This window comes from Choloepus didactylus, chromosome 27 (assembly GCF_015220235.1).
Source record: "Choloepus didactylus isolate mChoDid1 chromosome 27, mChoDid1.pri, whole genome shotgun sequence".
In the NCBI taxonomy this organism is placed as follows: Eukaryota; Metazoa; Chordata; class Mammalia; order Pilosa; family Megalonychidae; genus Choloepus; species Choloepus didactylus.
In genome coordinates this window covers 8,472,554-8,496,613 of record NC_051333.1, presented here as the reverse complement: position 1 = coordinate 8,496,613, position 24,060 = coordinate 8,472,554, and the positions used below count along the sequence as shown (strand labels likewise).

At 55.9% G+C, this 24,060-nt stretch overlaps 2 protein-coding genes across 8 annotated transcripts; one reads left to right on the top strand and one right to left on the bottom strand.

Moving 5' to 3' along the window:
* Positions 1 to 184: 184 nt before the first annotated feature.
* Positions 185 to 15,325, bottom strand: TMEM143 (transmembrane protein 143). Of its 5 annotated transcripts, none has more exons than XM_037820071.1 (8): positions 15,262 to 15,325; positions 14,681 to 14,921; positions 13,208 to 13,312; positions 6,361 to 6,555; positions 5,508 to 5,638; positions 4,337 to 4,616; positions 1,043 to 1,232; positions 185 to 399 (listed from the first exon to the last, which is right to left on the bottom strand). In XM_037820071.1, exons 2-8 carry the CDS (start codon positions 14,897 to 14,899, stop codon positions 185 to 187), a joined length of 1,335 nt encoding a protein of 444 aa, XP_037675999.1. In that variant the 5' UTR covers positions 14,900 to 14,921; positions 15,262 to 15,325. The 5 variants fall into 5 exon arrangements, with proteins under 5 accessions (XP_037675999.1, XP_037676000.1, XP_037676002.1 ...); XM_037820072.1 differs by lacking the exon at positions 15,262 to 15,325 and adding an exon at positions 15,203 to 15,255; XM_037820074.1 differs by lacking the exon at positions 15,262 to 15,325 and adding an exon at positions 15,162 to 15,252.
* Positions 14,656 to 23,814, top strand: SYNGR4 (synaptogyrin 4). Of its 3 annotated transcripts, none has more exons than XM_037820076.1 (5): positions 14,656 to 14,734; positions 16,525 to 16,710; positions 21,602 to 21,839; positions 23,051 to 23,190; positions 23,510 to 23,814. In XM_037820076.1, exons 2-5 carry the CDS (start codon positions 16,618 to 16,620, stop codon positions 23,741 to 23,743), a joined length of 705 nt encoding a protein of 234 aa, XP_037676004.1. In that variant the 5' UTR covers positions 14,656 to 14,734; positions 16,525 to 16,617; the 3' UTR covers positions 23,744 to 23,814. The 3 variants fall into 3 exon arrangements, with proteins under 3 accessions (XP_037676004.1, XP_037676007.1, XP_037676005.1); XM_037820079.1 differs by having other exon boundaries at positions 14,670 to 14,734; positions 16,528 to 16,710; XM_037820077.1 differs by lacking the exon at positions 14,656 to 14,734 and adding an exon at positions 15,785 to 15,863.
* Positions 23,815 to 24,060: the final 246 nt, after the last annotated feature.

The following is a 24,060-nucleotide window of genomic DNA, read 5'->3' as shown; positions in this document are numbered from 1 at the left end:
GGAAGAGGGCGGGGCTAGCACCTGCTGGCTGTCCCGATTGGCCGCATTATTTGAGCGCCTGTATGCCGAAATGGATTGCATCAGTAATTGGAAGTTGGGGCAGGGCAAAGCCTAAGAGCTGTAATTGACAGCCTGCAGAGGGAGAAGGCGGGGCTTAGCTCCTAGCCAGGTGGGGAGTTTTCTGTCAGGGGTTATCACGGCTGGGTGCAGTCTGGGGGGCCTCAGAAGTGGTCGTGGCCACGGGGGGCAGTTTGCGGAACCCCGGGGGAGGGTACAGCCCGATGCTGGGGGTCAGGACTTGCAGGTGGGCCAGGGCCCGAGCTCCGTTGAAGGCCACGTCGCAGCCTGACTGGGACAGGAGCCAGTTCTCCACCTCCGACTGGAGCCACCGGGAGGTCTCTGAGGGGGGAGAGGCAGGTGTATGAGGAGCTCAGACTGGGACGAGGGAGAGCTGGGGGGGGGGGCGCAGTGAGGAGGGGCCTGGCTTTGGGAGCAGTGGCAGGGGCACCCTTTCAGCTTGCAGGGGAGTGGGACAGGCGTGAGAGGGTCTAGAGAGCCAGGAAGTGCTGGTCTGGCGCACTCATCGGGGGCGAAGCCGGGACTCTTGTTCGAGACAGGAATCGCGATTGGGGTCAGGAGAGGAAGGTCACACCTGGGCGGGGCCACGTCCAGGATCGGCTTCAGGGCCCTATGGAGGCGGGGGACCGGCAGCGTCACATCGGAGGTCCTCTCTGCAGAGGACGTCTAATGTGGGGCTCTTGTGTAGGAAGGGCATCGGGGCTCCCTTTCTAGAAGTGACAGCATCTCGTGGGGGGTTGGGTTCAGGGACGCCGTCGGCTGAGGGCTGGGGTCATCTGTGGGGACGCTCAGGTTCACCAGTGGAGAACTGGGAGCGGGGAGCGTAGAAATGGTGTCTCACTGCAGTGGGGCCACCTGGGAGTTAGTGGAGCTCGTCCCTTTAGGGACCCGGAGGCGACTGGGCCGCGATGGGCGGGGGCGCAGCGGGCCCACCTGGGAGCCAGGTACCAGCGCCGGATCCTACCTTCTGGCGGGCCGTGCGCGCCCTCGGGCCGCCGCGCCAGGAAGCTGTGCGCCAGCAGCGCCTCCTTGGCATGCTCGACCTGCGCGCGCAGCGCCAGGGCACTGAGCAGCTCCGAGTTGTTGGACGTGCTGCGGTAGTAGAGCATGTGCGCCAGCTCCAGTGCCTGCGCGCTGCGCCGCTGCCCGAACATCTGCAGGCGGGACAGCGACCCCCGCAGGCTCAGTACGGAGACCGGGTCCGGGGGGCTGGAGGCAGAGCCCCGCCCCCGCCCATCCCCGCAACCCGCGGCCACTCCCGCGGGCACGGCCCTGCCCGACGGCTTCCGGGGCAGGGAAGGGTGGGCTGTTGGAAAAACACAACCCCTGGCCCTGCCCAGGGCTCTTGTTCGGGTTGCGAGAGCTGGGGCCCCCAAGATCTGCATTTTTCACACACAGGCTCTTGCCCCTGGGACCTGGAGACCGTCAGCCCCACCCTGGTCTGAAGACGCCCGTCTTTAGTGACCGCTGCACTGGTTCCCTCACTGGGCCACAAATTAATGGATTCATTCAAGGATTTCCAAATGATACATTTTAAGCCTTAAACTTTTTGTCATGATAAATTTTTAAGTATTTTTAAGAGACAGATAATCATTTAGAGACATGCTAATGCATTTTCAGATGGTATGTCTAGGATTTGTTTCAAAATAATCCAGTGGTGGGGGAGCTAGGGTCTTTAGGCTAAACTATATTGTCTATTGTTAACTGTTGAGGCTAGATGCTGGATACTTTTCTCTCTACTTCTGTTTGTTCGAACTTTTTCAAATAAACAGTTTTAAGATATTAAATTGTAAAGAGACGTGGCAATTGAAAAAAGATACCGGAAAAGCTGCTTGGAGAGAAGATGGCAGGAGGGGAGGGGAGCACATCTGGAGCTCAGCTGTCATGTGGCTGTCCCCTCCCCTGCGTGGACCCACTTCCCCATTCCTGGCGTCCCCAAGGAAGGGAAGTGTGAGCCCACAGGTGCCCTCTGGGGCCCACACTGGGAACCTCTGCCTGGGCTCCTCCGGGCGTACACAAAATGAGCACAAGGCCTGGGTCCTGCCACCAGCAAGCCTGCGTGCCAGTCCCTACTCTGTCCCCTAGAAGGTGTGAGCTGTGGACCTCACTCCTCAGATAGCAATGACTGTAAAATGAGACTGCTGACAGGGACGGTGAGGAAGTTCACACACAGTTAATAAGATACTTCAGACAGAGCCGGGCCCAGAACAAGCCTTAACAAACATTAGCTATCATTGAATGTCCATCCACACCCTGGGCCTAGCTCCCCATTCTGTTGAAGCACATATGGCTTCCCGGGCCACACCTCACAGCCCGGCCCACGGTGAAACTCCTGTCATGTCGAAACGCCCTGCAAATCACTGCAATGGCCTGTCTGGTAGAGACACTGCTGTGTGGACAACACCCTCATCTTCCAAGCCCAGCACAGTCTGTTTATATCCCTGCCTTGGAACTAACTGCCATGTCTTCAGGTGAGGGCAAGATGCAGGCATCGTGTGTGTGTGTGTGTGTGTGTGTGTGTGCGCGTGTGTGTGTGTGTTAAGGACTAACTCTGGTATGAAAAACTCACTAGGTTTTGTGCTCACTTCTGCCAACTATGGAATTGAATTCTTGTACCTTCTGTGAGCACAAAGGTGGAGCAGACCTCTCCCCGGAGAGGGATCACTACCGGCCACCTGGATGTTCCCTTCGACACTCCCCCTGCCCCTCGCTCCTCCACCCTGGACCCCTGGGCCCATGAGCTCCCACAGGTGGCAGTGTCCTGGGGGTGCAAAACCTGACCGGCTGTCCAAAGATGTCCCAGGAGCCATATTCTGTGCACTAGATGTGCCGGGACTTGTGTGATGGCTGAGGGGCCATGGTCCCTCTGGGGGGCAGCCCCTCTGGACCCTGCGTCCCTAAACTCAGGAGGCTCTGGACGTCACCTGCCTGTTGTTTCTTATTGGGTCACAGCACACCCTGGGGCCTCACCTCTCTCCCCCATACCTCAGATTCCAGCCCCTCATTAGGTACACCAAGCCCTGCTCACCCTGTCCCTTCTCCACCAGGTTCAATCCCTCTCTTTCAAACCTTTGCTCAAATCTTGCCTCCTCCAGAAACCACCCCTGGCCCCCATACAGAGCAGGAGTTGCTCCCTCCCAGTCCTTCCAAGGTGCGTCTCTGGCCAGGGAACCCAACCCCGGCACCCTCAGCCAGCACAGCCTGGCTCTTATCTGCGGGATTTATGACCAGTCCTCCTAGGCCTGTTGGGATGGCTGAAAACAGCTTGAAAACCAATGAGCCAGCAAATGGATGATGGGATACAGCAGAAGCCTAGCACCCGGCCACACACCTGGGGCCGGTGCCAACCCGTGGGAGAGTCAGGGAAAAGCAGCCCCTCAGGGTGGATGGAGCCTCAAGACCGGGCACGCAGCTTGGCAAGCAGCAAGCAAGATGCGTGCCAGCCCCCCCCGTCTCCTCCACCAGGAATCCTTGTGTGGTGAAAGCCCGTGCAGCTGTCCGAGGGGGCCTGCGCTCACTTGTACAGAATCAGGAACGGAGCTTCTTTCAAATACAGTTTCCTGGGTCCCAGTCCCAGAGTTTGCAACTCAGTCTGGGAGGCTGTGCTTATAAACCAGCTCCCCAGGTGGACACCCAGCCAGGTGGGGGTCCAATTAGTAATAATAATAACGGTGATAGCTAAGACTCAGACCTAGGCAGTTGGGTTCCAAAACACACATCCTTCACCACATGCTGAGCTGCCTCCCAGGGCAGGCACTCAGGGACAGGTGGTAATGCTCAGCGGTACCGACCATGAGCCGGGCTCTGGGCCCAGTGTTTCCCATGGCGCCCTCCACCCAATTCTCATAATAACCTACAAGGCAGGCCCACTGCTATCCCCATTTTCCAGATGAGGAAACTGAGGCATAGAGGAATAAAGAAACTTGCTCAGAGTTGTGTTGAGTAAATGAGGTAGGAAAGGAGGAAAGGATGGAGAGAGGAAGGGAGGAAGGAAAGGAAGGATGGAGAGAAGAAAGGAAGGAAGGAAGGAGGATGGGAGAAAGGAAAGGAAGGAGGGAGAGAGGGAGGGAGGGAAGAAAGAAGGAAAGGAGGGAGGAAAGAAGGGAGGGAGGGAGAGAGGGAAGGAGACAGGAAGGAAGGAAATGAAGCACAATGTGAAGCAGGAATAATATACAAAAGAAATAAAAATATAGGGTGGCCTGACCTGGCTGACCCCAGGAAAGCGAGACCCAGGAGCCGTGGTGGGCGGCCCACTCACCTTGGAGGCCCGCAGGCCCATGAAGGCAGCGAAGACCAGCAGCAGCAGAGAAGTGGCCACCTTGAGGTCTGAGAGCACCACCATGCCCACGTTGACAAAGAACACCACACCTGAGACAAACAGCGTGAGGTTGAGCAGGGCGCGCTGCAGGGTCGGCGTGCGCACCTTCAGCTCGGGCAGCAGCTGCTCCAGGCCCTCCAGCGGCGTGTCCTTAAAGCTCTTCAGGACCAGATGCCCTCGCTTCGTTCGAGCTGCCAGCACCACCCGCTTAAAGTATCTCCTGACGGACAGAGAGACAGAAGGGTGAGCGGGGTCAGGACCACCCTGGGAGGCTCCCTCCAACCCCAGGACACTCTCTCTGACTCTGCATTTTGAAAAGCCACTTAATAATGATGAGGGAGCCAAAAATCAGTAATAAGCTAAGTGCCCAACAATAGGGGATTAGTGAAATAATGCAATCCCCAACTATTGGACACATAGGTTGTTTCTGATTTTGCACCCCTGAAAAATGAGAGCTGAATAAAATTCTTTTGTTTAGTTAATTTTCAAATTCAAATTCCATACATATTTGCAAAGTAACGAAACAGTTATTACACTCTGGAGATAAAACATAAAGATATGAGTCAGTCATTGCTTCTATGGAGTATGGGGGACTAATAATGAAACACACGATCTGCAAGTATATATGTCTCCTTGGAATGGTTTCCTGGAAGTGGAATTACTGGTTTAAGCGATATGAAATTTTTTCTTTGGATTCACAACCATATTTAATAAAGTGATTTCCAGAAGGATCAGATAAGTCACAGACCGACTGGCTGACTGTGAGAAGATCTGGCTTGCCTGACATAGCCTGCATTTGAGTATTCTTAGTTAAAAGCATGATGTTCATCAGAATCCACTCTGTATCTTCAGAATGTGGCCTTCCCTTTCTGAGTCCCGGTTTTCCACATTTGGAAACTGGGGAGAGGAAAAATGGCCTTACACTTTTCCTTCCCTGGGAACTGGAGTTCTCATTTTCCCTGGGGAAGAAAAGGCAGCATCTGTATGATTTACTCCTCCCCCTTTCTCGGCTTCCCACCAGGGCCCCAGACACCCATACTGACCTGTCTGTCCCCTCTTGACTCTAACCTTGCTCCCTCTCGCTGCAGCTGGGGAACAGGGACCGCCTCACCTCTCTGCAGGGGCTGACTTGGTGAAGAAGCCGCGTTTGGAGCCCACGCTGGACTTACGGGGCATCTGCCCGACTCGCTGGCCCAGGGCCCAGAAATGCATGTAGATGTACTGATCCAAATTTATTGTCACCTGCCAAAGGGGGTGAAAAAGATAGAGGCAGCTGAACATGGGCTGGGTGTGAGGGCAGGACACTGGAATTAGATGACCCTCCCTTCAATGACTCTCTCCTTTCCCCAGGCTTTTCAACCTCCAGTGTTGAGGCAGGGCAGCCATGCATGGTTGTTCAGGTTGTAAACTGCACCAGGGCACACTCTCTAAGATAGCACCATTAAGAGTCCTCATCTTTTTTTTTTTTTACCATATGTCCTAGAATATACAAGGCCATGGCTTTTTAAGATACCCCATTATTTTCTGAACCCACTAAAAAAGGAATACATGCTGCCAATTAAACCATGTCACACCATCACTTGTAAGACACATCCCAGTTTCAGAGATGATGAAATATGACTTTAGGAGAAATATACCTTCAAGTCAATAAATTGTGGAATTTTAAAAGATTCCAGTATTTTTACTATAATTTCGACTTCCCAGATGGGCATTTTCTATGATTTATTATGATTTTCTGGAAGATGACATTCACATCCTCAATCCTAAGAAAATCCACATCTTATCATACTTTTCCCACAGATGGAGGTGAAGGAACCTGAGAGAGGGGACCCTTTTCCTAAGTCTCCCAAGCGAGGGCTCCGGGGTCAGGACTACAACTCCCAGCAGCCCGACACCCCCCCAGAGGCCCTGCCTCTACCCCAAGGCCTCCTGGGACGGGCCACATTCCGGGGAGGTAGGGTTACCTGGACCTCGTCCTGAGGGTGGTGGACCGCCAGGGCGTAGGCTAGGGCGTCCTCGGAGAGCACCGAGAAGTTGGCCTGCTCCAACAGGGGCTCCAGGGCCCGAAGCACTTCCTGCTCGTTGGACAGGCGCTGGGGGTCCGTTAGCAAAGGCTGGTCAAGGGTCTCCCGGTCAGGGTTGATGGGGTCGTACAAGGCCTGAGGGAAGGGTCAGAGGTTGAAACAAAACACAACCAAACAGGCGAGGATGCACATGAGGGATTCTAGGTGTCCCTGTCCCCATCTTTTTAATGACGAGGTGCCCCAGGGTTTGATTCTGCACCCTATTCCCTTCTCTCTCTTCAAACTTGCCCCCAATAGCCTCATCGTCCCCAGACGTCTCAACCCAATCTCTGTGCAGATAAATACCCAGTTCACATCGCCAGCTCGGACCCCTCCTCCAAGCTCCTGTCCTAGCATGGACCAAAGGAAATGCTTCATTTCTCCACCCCACACCCCCACCTTCCCTCCCCAGTCTTCTCCTCTTGGGAAGCGGCATCACCACCCAACCAGATGCCGTGATCAGAAACCTTGGAGGCATCCTCCATCCCTTTCCTGTCTTTACCCCCGTATCCAATCCTTATAGCAAGTTCGCTTCTGCCTCCAAAGTGAATCTCTCTTGACTCATCTTCCACTCCAACTTCTCTGCTGCCTTCTAGCCCGAGCCACCTGCATCTCTCACCCAAACGGCTGCCCTGGGCGGCTCGTCTCCCTGCTTCCACTCTCACCACTTCCAAACGATTCTCCAGGCGGCCGTCAGGAAGCTCTTATTTCTATTACAAACAGATGCCATTCCCCACCCCTCCAAAGTCGTCTTCCCACTGCATTTGGAATAAGATCCCGAATCTTCCCACAACCTTCAAGGTCCCTCAAGAGCTGGCCTTTGCCTGGCCTCCCTCAGCCCCAAACGTGTTGAGTGAGCGAAGAAAGCTTGGGCTGCCGGATACCGAGCCCATTTCCTTCAGGAGAGACTGAGGCTGGGAGTGACAGATAACTTGTCACAGACTACACAGCAAGCCTTAGAGAGAAATCACTTGCCCCAAAAACAAACCCTTTATGTGTTTCTCCAGAGAGGGAGCCTTTAGGAGCAACTTTTGGAAGCCAGGTGTAATTTTGAATTTGTGGGGAAAAGAGGGGAGGGGACTTCAAATGGGAGGAATGGCCTTGCCAGGTCTGGAGGGGGCAACGCCTGGAGCCCCTGGGAGAGATGGGAACAGAAACAAGTGAGCTAGCAGATGGGTGGTGATGCAGGCGAGAGCCAAGCCTCCCGGAGCCTCCCCTGAACTAACTCCCAGACTGGGGTGCACTGAACGAGGACGAGACACAAGCAGGAAGCTAATAAGGCCTGTGGCTGAGTCCTTCAGCCAGGATGACGGAGTGGGTCCCACGGGCCCATGTTTTTGGGCTAATGGACTGACCTTGAGAATGGCCGCAGCCGAGCTGCAGTTTGAGAGTCAGGGAATCGCAGGGCTGAAGGATGGAGAAATCTGCACCCATCAAAGATCCACTTTGAGCCAGATTCTCCCCTGAGAACGTCACATCTACCTGGGGCCTCAAGCCAGAACCTGGATGTTGCACGTGACCCCTCCGGACCCTCCATGGAATCTACCTCCCAAACAGGTGGCTACTTTGTCCATCCCTCTCCTCCCCGCCAGCCCTGCCCTGGTCCACACCACCGTCACCTCCTCCTGCCGGGGTGAGCCCAACAACCTCCTCCATGGTTTCCCCAAATCCCGTCGGCCCCCACCAATCTGTTCTCTGCACAGTAGCCAGGGAGATCTTGTCAAACAACAATAGATGATAACAGCACTTACTTTGTGCCAGGCACTGTTTAAGACACATTATACACACGTTCTTACAATGAATGAGTGGTACTATTGTTATCCTCCTTTTACAGAGATGGAAACGAAAGCACAGAGAGGCTAAGTAACCAGTCAAGGTCACACAGCCAGGAAGTGGTATATCCAGAATTACACATCCAACCATGTCAATCTCCTGCTAAAACCCTTCCAGGCTTCTACTGCCCTCAGGAACCAGGACCACACTCCGTACTATGGCCTTCAGGTATCACAGGGCCTGCCACCACAATCCCCATCACTCACTCCAAGCCAGCCACACAGGCTTTCGTTGCTCCAGTCACAGGGATTTTGTTCATGCAGAGCCCTCTGTTTGGGAGATGCTTCTTGACCCCCTCTCTCTGTCTCCTTCCCTTTCTTTACTCTTCTGTTACATTCAAGCTTCATGATCACCCTCAAAAAGCCTTCTTCCAATCTCAAAAAGCCTTCCTCCAATCTCCAGGCTGAGCAGGGCTGTCCTGTGTGGTTGGGCATGTTGTGCACTGCACAAGGATGCCACACATAAGGGGCTCTGTCCAGATCACAGAGGCCTGTGTATCTATCACCACAGTCACCCTTCAGAGAGAAATAATGGCTCTAGAGGAGCATGGTCCAATAGAACTTTCTGTGATGATGGAAATGTTCTAGATCTGCATGGTTCAAAAAAGTGGCCACCAGCCTCCTGTGGCTGCTGAGTACTTGAAATGCAGTGAATGGGCAGAGGAACTGAGTTTTGTTTTTTTTTTTTTAATCATTATTTAATCTTAATTATTTTAAATTGAAATTTAAACTGCCATATGTGGCTAGCAGCTACCACATTAGACAGCACCAGGCTAGAGAAAGGGGTGGCTTTTTCTAATTGGCATGTGGGCCCTGTTCTGAAACAAGGTCAGCTTTGCTATCTGCTTGCCCAGAATGGTGGCCCTCACCGCTGGTCTGAACTTGACCATTCATTAGGGAGACCACCTGATTCGCAACTGTCCCCACCCTCCAAAGTCAGCTCCCTGACTGTCCCTCCTCAGTAAAGCCCCAGTGGCCCACACAGTGCCTCCCGCAAGCATATGCCAGAGAATGAACAATTTAATTCAGTTTTGCTGGTGACTGTTATTGCCATTTTCTATCCTCAGACATTCCCTTGGGAATCTCAAATACCATCTGTCTAGCAGGCCTCCCACATCTGTCTCCTGCCTGGACGACCGGCCCAAGCTCCAGGCCCACGTGGTCAAGAGCCTACCCAACATCTCCCCGTGGATGCCCGACGAGCCTCCCCAACCCCCATTCCCAAATCCAGGTCCTGAAATTCCTCCTCGCCCCTATCCCGGCTTCCCCATGTCAGAAATTCCTCTCAACTCCATTGGCAAATCCTAACACATCTAACCCATCAGCCAACCCCAACACCATGTTCAAAACAGATCCAGAACCCGACGCTTCTCAGCCCCTCCAGGCCACCACCCTGGTCTGAGCCACCCTCCTCTCCCTCCCAGCTGTCACCGGGGCATCGTCCCTGGCTCCCTGCTCCCCACACCGCCCCCCATGGTCTGTTCCCCACACGGACACAAGTGGGCGCTGCTTAGTCCCGGAGCCAGCTGGGTCCCTCCTCTGCTCAAAGGCCTCCGTGGCTCCCACCTCACCGAGTACAAAAGCAAAGTCCTGGTGGTGGCCCAGCAGGCACCACCTGATCTGCCACGTTTCCTGTCTGCCCCTGCCTACCCCTGCCTATAGTGTCCTCCCCTTCGCTTACACAGCTCCAGCCCCACCAACCCTGCTCTCTCCTCCCCAGGTATGCCATGCACGCTCCTGCCTCAGGGCCTTTGCACGTACTGGTCTCCCAGATCACCACTGGCTCACTGCTTGCTGCCTTCAGGGCTCTGCCCAAATGCCACCTCCTCAGGGATGCCCACCCTGACCACCCACTTAAGGAGGAAAACCCTCACCATCATTTCCTAATCCCTCCCTGGCTTAATTTTTCTCCTTAGTTAGTTTAGGGTTACCAGATTTAGAAGAATGAAATAAAGACAGAGAGAAAGGGAAGGAAGGAGGGAAGGAAAGAAAAAGAGAAAGAAAGGGAAGAAGGGAAGGGAGGGGAGGGAAGGGAGGAGGGAGGTTAAAGAAAGAAAGAGGAAGGAACCAGGACATCCAGCTAAATTTGAATTTCCAATCAACAACAAATAATTTTTTGTAATAGTATAAGCATGTCCCATGCACTACAGTTCTCAGACATTGCGTGGGACATACTTATACCCCCCCCTCCAAATTATTTGTTGTTGATCTGAAATTCAAACTCAGCGGGGTGCTCTGTGCTTCACCTGGTAATCCTGTTGTTAGGGTCGGTGTATTTTGCTTCTTTCCCTTGTTGATGGTCTGTCTCACTTGCTAGAAGGTGAGCCCCCTGAGGCAGGGTCTTTCAGGCTCTGTCCCAGGACCTGGAACCACTCGGGGGATACAGTAGGCGCTCACTAAGTGTTTACCGAGCAGATTCAATGAATGAACCAACCAGGGCAAAGAGGATGTGGAGGTTCACCTGTCCAAGGTCACTGGCACAGCTAGAGAGCAAGGCTGGGGTTGGGGCTGGCCTCACTCTTCCCCTGCCCTGGGGCCTCAAGGTCAACGACTTCAAGGTCGTGAGTTTCCACGTGCTCCAGGCACAGGCACCCAGGTCCCAGTCCCGCCTCTGCTGCTCCCACCTCAGGGCCTCCCTTTAAAATTTCCTGCCCCAGTGAGGACCTGTGTCCTCACTGTACATGCTTTCTATGTTTCTATATTTTCAAACATTTATACAACTTAAAACAAAACAAAACAAAACCCAGAAACAAACGGAAAAGCCCTGCCTCCAGGGGCAGCAGGAGTCCCGGGGAGGAGCCAGGAGGCTGGTGGACCATGGAGGGGACCGTGGCTGGGACCGCAGCTCCACCACGAGCAGACCTGTGGCCTCGGGGAAGCCACGGGCCACCCGCAGCCGAGGTGGCTGCCTCTGCAGATGGGGCTACGGGCGGGTGGCTGCCTGTCGGGGCTGCTGAAAGGCGTCAGTGACTGCTTAGCCAGTGGGGAAGGGGGACGTGTGGCCATCCCTGTGGTTGCCGTTTTCATTCAAAGCAAAGAGGGCAGCCTGGGTGGCCCACACCCCATAGTTTCCAAAGAAAGGCCTGCCCCTTGACCAGCTCCTGGGAGGTCACCGCTGAGCCATCGGGGATATCCCAGCCGGTAAGAGTGTCCCTGTCTACCTGGGGGCTTGGGTCATGCTGGAGAGCCTGTGCTGTCAGCGTGATTTTCCGGTGGGGGTCCCAGGCCCCACTGGACCAGTGTGACCCCTGGAGGGGCTGGAGACAGAGTGACTGAGGTCAGCCCCGTGGGTGCTCCAGGCCTGTGCACCCGACCCCCAGTAAAAACCCCGGACCCCGGGCCCGGGTGCGCTGCCCTGGCTGGCAACACTCCGTGCATGTTGTCACACATCATGGTGGGAGGACTTGGCGCTGGGGGGGCACGACCGGACGCTCGTGTCTCTCCTGGCCTCCACCCTCTGCACCTTTTTCCTTTGCTGATTTTAATCTGTGTCCATTCAGTGTCATCATCTGTAACCATGAAGGTAGCCACTGTTCTGAGTTCTGCAAGTCCTTCAAGTGAATCATGGAGCCTCAGGGTGGTCCAGGGGACCCCAACACAGGCAGGAGGAGGAGGAGGAGGGTAAGATTCCCACATCTGGACACCACTGTCTCCTGGGGTTCCACCAACCCCTCCGGCTGCTCTCTGTCTGTCCCCTGCACGGTTTCCAGTGCCTCTTCCTGATCTCTCTGTGCCGGCACACCCAGGACTCAGGCCTGGGGACTCTCTCCTCCCTGTCTACACTAATTCCCTTCGTGATCTCATTTAGAACCGTCTAGATGCTTCCAGAGAGGCTCTCTTAGCCCACACCCTCCCTTGGCCTCCAGATACACACTCAACTCACCTCTTTCCTTGGCTAACAGGAGGCTCAAATTCCTACATGCAAAATGGAGCTCTCAGCTTCCCTGCAGATCTGCCGCACCCCCCCCAAACACACCACACACACACACACACACACACACACACACACACACACACACACACACCCGTCTTCTGTATCTTAGTAAATGGCAGCTCCATCCCTCCTGAGGCTCAGATCCAAACCTCTGGAGGCATCTCCGTCCTGTCCCCAGTGTCTTTCTTTCTCTCACCACCCCAGCCCCTGCATCCAGGACATCGGCTAATGTCCCTGCCTTCCAACAACAGCCGGCATCCCACCACTTTCCACCACATGTCCACGGCCATGACTCTTGCTGGAGCTTCCATTATTTCTCTCCTGAACAAACATAATAGACCCTTTAAGAGGCCTCTCCGCTTCCCACCACCTCTGACAGTCAGTTCCCCACAAGGCACAGCCAGTTAACACCTAAATCAGCTCATGTCCCTGCTCTGCTCAGGGCTCCCCTCACTTAGACTCAAAGCAAGGTCCTCCCCGTGGCCCACCAGACCCCGCACGAGCTGTCCCTGTCCCCTCTCTGCCTTCACTTCTCTCCCACTCCCCCTCACTTACTCTCCTCCCACCTCCTCCATGTTCCTCCAACACCCCAAGCACATCCAGCTTCAGGGCCTTTGACTGGCCATTCCCTCCGCCTGGAACATCCTCCCCCATCAGGCTCGCCCCCTCACTTCGCTCAGGTCTTAGCTCTCGTGTCACCTCCTCAGGGAGGCCCTCCCTGACCACCCTGTCTAAACCAGGCCCCCATCTCATCCCTCTCTATCCTGTTACTCTGCACTCACCCCTACCGGGCTTCATATTTTATATTTATTTATTTATTGTCTCTCCCACTGAGATGTCAGTGCCCCGAGGGCATGGCTTCATCTGCCCTGTGCACAGCACTCAGCATGGGGCCAGCCTCCAAGGAGGTGCTCAGGGAACAGGGTGCTGAGTGAACGGCTGAGCAAACCAGCGCCACAGAGCCGGAGGGGCCCATCCCCACCTGCAGCTGGTCCAGGACATGGTGGTAGTGGTACAAGGTGCAGAAGTCCACGTGAGCCGAGAACTCCTCCAAAGCCGCCTTCTCTGCCGGACTGGAGTGGAATTCCTGTTACCTCAGGAGGCAAGACTTCTTTTTAGGCCTCTTCCTACTGCCCCACTCCTCTGTCTCAGAGCCGGGGGTGGGGAAAGGGGGGACAGAGAGGAATCCTTTCCCTGGCAGCCCTTACAAACAATCAGAACTCTGGGTTGTTGTTGTTTGTTTGCTTCGAGTTTTGGGAGGAAGGTGAACCCATTTCACCAAACAAAAAACTGAGGCAGCCCAGTAGAGTGAAAAACAGATGACTTCAAAGGCTGGAAGTGCAAGTCCCTGCTTTGGCACTCACTCTCCAACATTCACGCAACGGTCGCTGGGTGCCATGGACCATTTGCTGGTATGACATCCTCCTCTAGAGGATGCAAGGCGTCATAACCCCCATTTTTCAGGTGGGGAAACCGAGGCTTGGGGAAATCATTTGCTGGGGGCCCCGATGTCTATGTGAGAAAGAGCTGAGATCCCAGGCCAGGACTGTCTGACCCCAGAGCACACCTAATGAACCACTCCCTTCTGTTTTCTGTCTCTGTCCTGGGTATCTTCATGTGCAAGAGAGCGTCATCACACCCTTTCTCAGAGGGCTATTGTGAGAATTTAATGAAGTTATACGTGTCCATACGTATGTATGTATGTATTTATGCATATGTGTGCGTGTATATGTGTATTGTGTGTATAAAGTCTAGCACAGAACCTAATACATACAGCAAATGTTCAGTACATAACTGAATGAACGACAAGGCTACAAGATGACAGGTATGATGACAAGGATGAGGTTATGAACTCAAGCTCTGGAGTGTGATCAGGACCAGGCTGAGGAGAATGAGGCACCTAGGGTCCCACACTTAAGGCACTGCTCTGCAGTCGGACAGCTTCGGTTCAAATCTGCACCACTGCTTGGCCTTGGGCAAATCACTTTCCTTCTGTGTGCTTCAGTTGCCTCATCTGTAAAATAGGGATGGCAGTGGTATCTCTCTCACTACGTCGTTCTATGATGATTCAGAAATACGTGCAAGATGCTTAGTATAGTGCCTCCCATATATAGAGGTGTGATAATAGTTGTGATTGTAGCTTGGTGGCTTTATGGGTACAATAATAGTGTGGTGAAGATGAGGATGATTACACCCATTTTGCAGAGGGAAAAACCATGGCCCGGAAGTTGTTTGGCCAAGCCCCCAAGGGCCAGGAATCTACCCTGCAGCCGCATCTCGGAGGTCTTCCCACTGCCTCCCAACTCACCTCGCGCCCACCCGGGACTATAAGGGGACCTGGAACTACAACTCCCAGGAGACACCGGGGCAGCCAGCCATGGCCCGAGGCTCTTGTGGCCGCGAAGCCTCCTGGGAGTCCTACTCTCCAAGCGTTCGGACCCGGGACCGGAAGTACCTGTATCAGGAGGCGGAGCAGTTGCTCCTTGGAGAAGGGGATGAAGCGCTCACGGTACTGCTGGGCCCAGTCGCGGGGCTCCGTGGGGTTCCACATCTTGCGGTACTCCCCCATCTTGGCCGCCAGTGACGACAGGGCGCGGCGAGGCCCGAGGAGCGTGGGCAACAGGGGCCAGACCCGGACCCCGGACCCCCAGACTCCCCGGGCCACATGCAGCATGACCAGACCCTTTTCCCGGAGCCTAAACGAGGGGAATGGACAAGGGTCAAAGGTTATCTAGAAGAAATGCGGCCCCTCCATTTCCACAACCCCCACTGCTGGGCCCGTCCCTACCCCAACCAAGGTGCACAGCGCGTCTGCCCTCCTCTTACCCCCTCTTGCCCGTCCCCTCCCACACTGCCGGTAGGGCTGGGTCCCAGACAGAGGTCAGAGGTCACAGGTTCAGGGGCATTTTGCGGGCCCAGAAACTCGGTATGCGTACAACTAGTTTCTGCGGGGTCTAGTTGGCGAGAAGGATCTTACGATCATAGGAGACGGTCGGAAAGGCAACAGTGGGGATGCAGGGCCGCCCTCCCCCTCACCTTAACCAATGCTTGAATGTTATTGAGCCTCCTGCGCATGTGCAGGAAGGCGTCCTGGGCCCTGAGATTCGGCTTCAGCCGGCAGTAAAACGCATGCGCAAATCCTGGGTCATTGAGTGTCGTCCTTTTCTTTCCTACTCATGCCCTTCTCAACTGCGCATGCGCTGTCCTTTTGGCTCGCTCTACTGCCCTCTTTTGAACGTGGCGCATGCGCTACAGAAGCGTCTCCTTGTCCGCGGCTTCAAAGGGAAGGGGCGGGGCGGCCGCGTGACTCCGGAGAGAGCTGGGGCGGGACAGGACTCCCGCGCGCCACCAGCCAACGGCGAGCAGACCAACGTCCGCGGATGCCACGCCCCCCGCCCGTGTCAGCCCCTGAGTAGGCGGGGAAAGAGGGGGCGGGGCTTGGGCGCAGCCAATCAGCTCTGGAGGAGCTAAAAGGCGGGAAAAAGCGGAACCAAAAGAAGGCTGAGGTGGCGCCAGGGACTCGGCGGGAAGGACAGGCGGGCCTTCAGAGCAGGGGTGGTCTCTTGTCAGGCGGCGTCACCCCAAGCCCCATCACCCCCATTCCACGTCCTTAAAGGGGAGACCCCGATTCTAAGAAGGTAGCCTAGTGTGGGGGTTATGACCTACCAATTCTGAGGAGTTCTTAGGCCACGTTCCTGGTAAATCTGAGGAAATGCACCTTTATGAAAATGGAGCTGGATTGTAAGAGGAGGCCCTCATTCTAGGGAAATAACCCCAAATCAGAGGATACCCTAAAATATACCATGAGAGTCCTGGGTTCTCTTTATGGGTTCAGTCATCCCGAAACCTGAAAGATTTCTGACTTCCATTCCAGCATCCCCCACTCCGGAAAATCCCACCCATTTCCCTTCACAGGGAGAACCAGTTCCAGGCTCCTGTGTCAGGGACATGGCCCCAAAATATCTCAGCCCTTTCCTCACCTCTTCTCCCTGGCCTGAGACCCTCTCACCCCCCACCCACTCCCAGCCGCCCCTCACCCACCTCTGGGATCCCTGGCAGCCCCCTCACCCCACACCCCTGACTCATGGGACCCTCAGCAGCCCCTCACTCCACTCTTGGGACCTACTAGTAACCTCCTCACTCCAACCCCTTCCAACTCCTGGGATTCCCCCCCAGCTGCCCCTTCACCCACACCCCCACCTCTGGGACCCCCCGTCACTTCACTCTTGGGGTCTACTGGTGACCCCCTCACCCCACACCCCTGCCTCTGACATCCCCCCGCTCTGTCTCACCTGGCAGCAGCCGCGCCTCAGCTGGCCCAGAGCACCTGGACAGCAGTGTCTGGCCGTGCCGCCCCTCGCCACCCGTGGACCCTGAAGGAGAGGAGCCACCATGCACGTGCCCGAAAGCCTCCAGAACCTGGCCAACAGCGAGGTCGTGCAGTTTCTGAAGAAGCCGAAGACGATGGCGCGGATCCTCGCGGCGGTGAGGCCCTCCTGTGGCCAGAGCACCCCGTGGGGTGACGGGGAAACAGTGTGGGGGGGAGTGGGGAAAGGAGGGGGTCCAGGGGGGCCACAATGTGCCAGGGCCCCATCCCACGCATGCACTATTCCACGTCGTTACGATTAACTTTAATCATAGGCGACACCCCTTCCATTCCAGGGAGGTGCTGTGAGCCCCACGTTTGAGATGAGAAAGCTGAGGATCAGAGAAGTCAAATCATTTTTATAAGTCTGCTCTGGCCAGTGGGGTAGCCACAGACCACAGGTAGCATTTAAATTTAAATCAATGAAAATTTAAAATGCCGCTGCTCCTTCACACTCGCCAGAATGCGGATGCTTGGTAGCTACACGTGGGCAGTGGCTCTCAAATTGGACAGTGCAGATCTAGAACATTTCTGTCTTGGAAGAAGGTTCTGCAGGACAGCGGTGGCTGAGGTCACACAGTGAGAGGCAGAGTGAGATTTGAACTTGGCTCTGTGAGATACTAGAGACCATTCGTTTTCCAGCTCTCAGATGAGAGTCTAGGGGGAGAGGAGCAAGGGCCCGGGTGACTGGGAAGACAGAGGTGCAGGTGGGAAGAGAATATATAAGGTCCATCTACAGTACTGTGTGCCGAGTGGCCCTTGGGTCCAGGCACATTCCCTTCTGCAGACGTCACCACAGAGCCAGGACACTGGCATCAGATCCTCACTGAGCCCACACTTTGCTCCTCCCCACACCTGTCTCCTGGGCAGTGCATGACGGGTTAGAACCGTGACTCTGGGCTTTAGACTGTGCTGCCTCCGTCACTATCCTTGGACAGAGTTGGAAACTGAGGCCCAGGCAGATCATGGGAGTTTACGAGTGTCATGAGGGCAGGTGGGGGGCCCAGCATCGAACCCAGGGCCTCCCTCAGATTCCTAGTCCCAGGCATCTCCCCCCTACCCGTCCTGGAACACGTGGTCAGGGAGGGACCACGGAGGCCTGGCTTGGAATCCTGGCTTGGCCACATACTGTTCCACATGGGGTGACATGTTCCCCAGTTGGCCCTGGCCAGTCCTGGCATCGTGATCAGGAGCACCTTCTTCCAGTATGGAAAGTGCCCCACTTTGTTCGATACCTTCCCACGGTCACCCTATGTCTGTGTGACCCCGGGCAAGTTACTTGATTTCTCTGAACCTCTATACGCTCATCTGTAAAAATAAGGATTGTAAAACCCTCTTCATAAAAGGACTGTTGTGAAAATGAAACAAGGTAATGCCTGCAAACCAATTGGCGTGGGCCTGGCCAGTAGCAGCCTTCTGATACATGACAGGTTTATAATGGGCAAATCTTTACTGGTGAGCGAGTAGAGAGGTCGGTTTCAGGGGCCTGTGGTGATGTGATGGGGGCTTGGATCAAATGCCAAGTCCCAGCCCTGGGCTGTCACTGGCGTTCTCTCTGCAACCCTCTGACATAGGCTGTTCGTCCCCCTGTTTGACCCAACGGGAAACTGAGACTCACAGAGGTTGAATGACTTGCCCAAGGATGTCACCCAGCTGGGGAGTGGGTCAAACTCAGATCTGCCAGGGCCTCTGAAGGAAGGGTGGGGGGCCAGGGAGCAAGAGGCCCAGCTGGTGTGGACCGAGCAGGAACGGCGGAGGGGAGGGCCACCCAGTCGTGCCAGACGCTCTGGGCAGGACTTTGCCCGCTGCCGCCATCCTGCCTGCTCTCCCACCCGCTCCTCCTTCCCCCCTGGCCTGGCTCCTCAGTGGGGAGTCTCTGGGCAGCTGGTGCCCTTGTTCTTCTCACTGCCGCCTGCCAGCTGGTGCCTTAACTGATGAATCTTTGCTCCTTCCCTGGGGACAGGCCAGGGAGGGCGTGGAAGGAGGTTGGTCGGGGAAGGGGTGGGAGGGAGGGAGAGGGCCCCTCGGGTCAGCCCAGCCCCTTCCCCGTGTCTTCGGCTACTGGGCTCGAGCTGGAGCCCAAGGTTTTCAGGGTCGCTGGATGGACAACCCCTAGGCCCAGAAGTCAGAGGGGGCTGGATGCCAAGCCCCCCTCCACTGCCGACGGCCCTTGAAAGGACGCTTCCCTTTTCTGGGAGAATCATGGGAACTGCCATTTTCCTGAGCACCTAATAGCCCCCACCCCCACATGCCGCCTCTGCCCTAGCACAGAGACAGATGGGGAAACTGAGGCTCCAAGTGGGGAAGGATATTTGCCCAAGGCCACACAGCTGGTGAGGGGCAGAGTCAGATGAGTCTGGCTCTTTCCACTCTACCCTAATGGCTTCAATTTATCACCTGCGAAGCAGAAATAACTTCGCGTCATCCACCACGTGGGGCTAGCATGAGCTACCAGGGATGGAGCGCAGGTAAAAAATGAATATGGGCTCAAACATGATCAATGTGCTTTCCCGTCCTAGACTTGGCCCCGACTCCGACCAGCGGGGCGAGACACTCCCCTCCCGTGGGCTGACTTTAGCTCCCAAACGAGGAGGCGCAGATGAGATAATGCCCGGGAGCACCCAGTTAATGCTCAAGTGCTTGACAAAAAGAGGGGCTTATACTTGGTGTCCTTCAGAGAAGGAAATCAAGGCAAAGGGCGGAGGCAGGTGGAGGAGGCTGAGGACTTTAGGCAGTCAGTTATTTGTCTCCCGCTCTCCACTCTGAAGGGCGGGACAAGAGCAAGGCAGAAGGGGCCAAAGTCATTCATTCTTTCCACTCCCATTTGGATCCCACCTGCCTCCTGTCCAGGAGGAGTTCCAGTTCTGATGAAGGGGAAATTTTCTATCCTCCCTTTCCCTCAGCCTCCTCCACCCCCCAGCGCTGTCCTATCTAATCAATCATCAAGTCCAGTTTTACGGACTAAATCTCTTTGGAATCCCCAGGGCTCTGGCCTCAGCTCAGGCCTGTCTCCCCACCACCATCTTCTCTGGTTCTTGGCCTTTTTGTTGGCTTGCCCCCTCCAATCCATCAGCCACGGGGCCCCAGAGGATTTCTCATCCCCCATCCCCAGGCCTGACCCTGGCCCTCCTCTGTTCAGAATCCTTCCATGCATAAAATTAAATTGAAATTAGACATTAACTGCCCATGGCTCCCCAGGTGCAGGCCCCTCAGCCTAACGTTCACGGCCCCTCAGGGTCTGTTCCCTGCCCACGTTTTCCAGCCTCAGATGACATTTCCTCCGATCCCCAAAGAAGCCCCACTCTGTAGCATCTGTACACGCTGCACACCCTGCCTGGGATGCCTGAAAAACTCCCCATTCTTTAGGGTGTCACCCTAATACCTTGTAAATCCAGCCCTATGACTTCAGCCCGAAACATTGGCCTTTCTGCCCCCAGGCCCCAGCCTGCTCCCCGGCCTCCCAGCCTCCAGTCTCCACCGTCCAGTCCATCTCTGCACAGCCCCAGTGGGACCAGAGCTGCCCCCTCCGCCTCCCCTGTGCACAGCCCTCCCCTGGCCCCCCTGTGCCCCCCCATTCAACGTCCTCGTCCCCTAGCCTTTCATGATTTGGCCGACTGCTTCCGCCACCTCCCTCACTGCCCACTGCCCCCTGCCTGGACCCATGTTCCAGAATGAATTACTCTATTTTCATTTCCCAAATTCAAACTCCCACGTACACCGCTGACTTCGCCCGAGCTTTTCCTTCTGCCCAGAAGGGCCTCCCCACCTCCTCCTAGATAACTCCTCATCCAGAAAGCTTTCCTGGGCCAACGCCCACCCCCCACCCCCACATACGATTTACGCCAGTTCTTTCCATGCTGAGACCTGGCCACGCTGGATTGTGACCATCTGGGAAATAACCAGGGCTTACATTTCCCACTGGCTGGCGCGGAGAGGCCCTCCTGCCCTCCAGGAGCCGCGTCTAGCAGGAGGCAGGACGGCGTGTTTTCAGATCCAGGCCCACCACGGACAGGCTGATAGCTTTGGGCACTTCCTCAGTCCTCCCTGGGCCCCGGTTTCATTATCCAGAAAACGGGACTAACAGCGCCCACTTCCCAGGATGGTTGTCAGGATGAAATGGGCCAGTATTTGTCTAGTACTTCAGTGGTGTTTACTGAATAATCATTCTCGAAGACAAGCATAGACATCAACTATTGCACCACAGGGTGCTGTAGACAGCATCCGCAGATGAGAGGGACACGGTTACCCTATCAGTGGGGTCAGTGGGGTTGCATTTGCTTTGGGGGTTCAAAAAAACAAAAAAAAAAACAAAAACAGAAACCTCAAAAAATGGAGCAAAAGATTAATGTTCATTAGCTACGGATTGTAGTTACTGGGCATTTCTTAGATTTCTCTTTGGTGCTTTTCAATATATTTGGAATATATTTGTATATTTAGGATAGTTCATAATTTAAGAAAAAAAAAGGACTCAATAGGCATTGGCCAGGCCTGGAGGGAGGAGAGAGCAGCTGCTGGAGGAGGGAAGAGCTTGGGAGAAGAGAGTAATCATGAATTTAGCAAGCATTTATTGAGCTGTTAATGTGTCCCAGGCACTGTCTAAGCATTTTCGTGCTCACGCTTGTGGTTTGGTGTGGGGGAAAAGGGAGCGTGGGGTGAGGCAGGGCTGAGTGGGGAGAGAGGACATTAGAAACGTACGGAGAGGCCCGAGCACGCAGGCCTGGAGGGCTGGGCCGAGGGGCAGGGGAGGGGCAGGTGCAGCCAGACCCCTCTGGGGCAGTGAGAGGGCAGCTGTGGGGGGCACTGGAGTGGGGAGGCCGGGGAGGAGGCTCGGGCGAGGGCCCAGTGGGCGAAGCCGAGGCCTGAGTCAGGGTGGAGAAGAAGAGGGGATGGGGGGCAAAGAGGCTCGGGGTCGCTCACAGTCGGGGACCCGGGAGGATGAGTGGGCGGGGGGCAGGAGCGGGGCCCAGCCGGCTCAGGACCGGTCCCCGGAATCCACTCCTCCCCACCCAGGTCTTCTCCCTGGTCGTCTTCTCCTCCCTGCTGACTGACGGCTACCAGAACAAAACAGACTCCCCGCAGCTCCACTGCGTCCTCAACAGCAACAACGTGGCCTGCAGCTTCGCCGTGGGCGCCGGCTTCCTGGCCTTCCTGAGCAGCCTGGCCTTCCTCGTCCTGGACGCCCACGAGGGCCGTGTCGCCAGCACCCGCTTCAAGACGGCCTTCCAGCTCTTGGACTTCATCCTGGCCGGTGAGGCCCCCAGAATGGAGCCCACCCCAGCGGCCCCAGCCCCCCAGGTGCCCCCTGGCCACAACCCTGCACCAGCCAGCCAGCCTCACCTCCAACACCCTCCAAAATCAGGTCGCAGCTTCCCACACATGCCCCAAAGCTTCGTCCCTCTCTTCTCGCTGCCCTTCTGCACCCGCTGTTTCCTCCTGGGGATTATGGTTCACCCTTTACATTCAATGTAAGGGTCACCTTTTCTGATCCCCAGGCTAATTCTGGAAGCCTCTCTTGCATCAGGCTTTTCCCCTGCATTTACCTCCCGTCTTCCCAGAACATTCCTTGAGGAGCCACTGGGGCCAGGAAGTGGGGTTCTGAGCCAGCCAGACCTGGGCTTGACATCTCCCCTCCAGCACTCCCTCACTCTATGGCCCTGAGCACGTCCCTTACCCTCCATGAGCTCCAGAAAAAGCTGGGATGACGCTGCAGCCCCTGGCCCTCTAGAGGGTTTTTCTGAGGATGAAATGAGCCCAAGGGAGTCATTCTCAGCATCCAGGGCTCCCCACGCCTCATCTCGTTTGTCCCTCAGAACCTACCCACAAGGTAAGCCCCATTTGTACTCCCATTTTCAGAGAAGACCACTGAGGCCCGAGGAGGCTGTGGAACTGGCCACCTAGCTGCCGAGTGGCAGATCCAGGCTTCAAAGCAAAGTCTCACCCCTAAACCACTCTGCCCTGCAGTCTAGAGAGTGCCTGGCACACAGCAAGCACCAGATAAATGCGCACTCCTCTTCCCGAGGCCCCAGCTCCTTCCCCTCAGTCTGGCTGATCTCAAGTCCTCCTCCTCCTCCTCCAGCCCCCTTTTCCCCCCCGCAGGGCCAGTCCTAGCACATGAAGCCCAGTGCTGTCCAGGAGAACTTTCTGTGGTGGCAGAAGCGTTCTGTATCTGTGCCCTCCCATACAGCAGCCACCAGACACGGTGGCTGGCTGAGCCGTTGAAATGCGGCCGGTGCGACAGAGGAACCAAAATTTTACTTTATTTCTATTTTTATTAAACCTGAACAGCCGCCTGTGGCTGTTAGCGACTGTAGTGGACAGCATAGGTCTGCTCCTACAGTTTGTTTCACAGATGGCTCAGAGGGGGCCTTCTATAAAGCTGGGCCCTCTCCCCTCCTTCCCGCACCTTCCTGAGCAAGCTCTCCCCTGACCCTGACGCTGTCCTCTCCTCACGACCCGCAGTCATCTGGATGGGCGTCTGGTTCGTGGGTTTCTGTTTCCTGGCCTACCAGTGGCAGCACTCGCCACCCAGAGAATTCCTCCTGGGGAGCAGCAGCGCCAAGGCCGCCGTCACCTTCACTTTCTTCTCCTTCCTGGTCTGGGTGAGGATCCGGATGCCCCCTCCCCTGGCCCTGCTCCTGGGTAGCCTCTCCCAGGCAGGGCGGGTGGGGGTGTGTGTGGCTGAACATTCTCCACTCTCGCTTAGCCCTCCTGGGTGGGATGTCCTCTGCTCGCCCCTTGGGCGACTTTGAGCAAGTTAGAAAGAAGGCGCCCCCTTTTCCCCAAGCAGGCTCAGCCCAGCAGTGAACTCCCCCTCAGCCCCTCAGCCAGGGGCCCCTGTGTACCCAGCTCCCCGTCCCGGGCCCTCTCCTCCCCTGCCTGGCCCCAGCCAGGCTCCAGGACCTCCTTGTCTGCCCACAGATGTTCCAGGCCTACTTTGCGCTCCAAGACCTCCGAAACGATGCCCCGGTCCCCTACAAGTGCTCCCTGGATGAGGGGGGCGTGGTGCTGACCACCCTGTCCCCGCCCTCTGCCACCAGCCCTGTCAACTCCTCCACCACTGGCTCCAATAGCGTGAATTATGCCAGCTCTGCCCCGTACCCCTATATGGCCACTCCAAAGCCTCCCCGCCTCGCTATGATGCCCGACAACTAAACCTGCACCCCCCACCCACCCCCATCCGCGTCAGTAAAGAGCTAACCCTCCCTCTGGGAGTTTTCTGAAAACAGCCCTCTGTCCCTCTCACGTCTGTTCCTCTCTGGTCTCAAGTGGCCAGGGCCAGGGAGAAATCCCACAAAATCACCTCAGGGGTCTCCACGGGGGGTCACATTTCCATACCACCTCCTGGACCCTCCATCCGGGCACCACCTTGATAGCACCAGGTTAGAGGGATGACAAGAAGGAAATGCTTGTTTCAGGCACCCCTGCCACCACCCACCCTTGGATCCTCACCTGGGAGGGAGGAGCCCCAG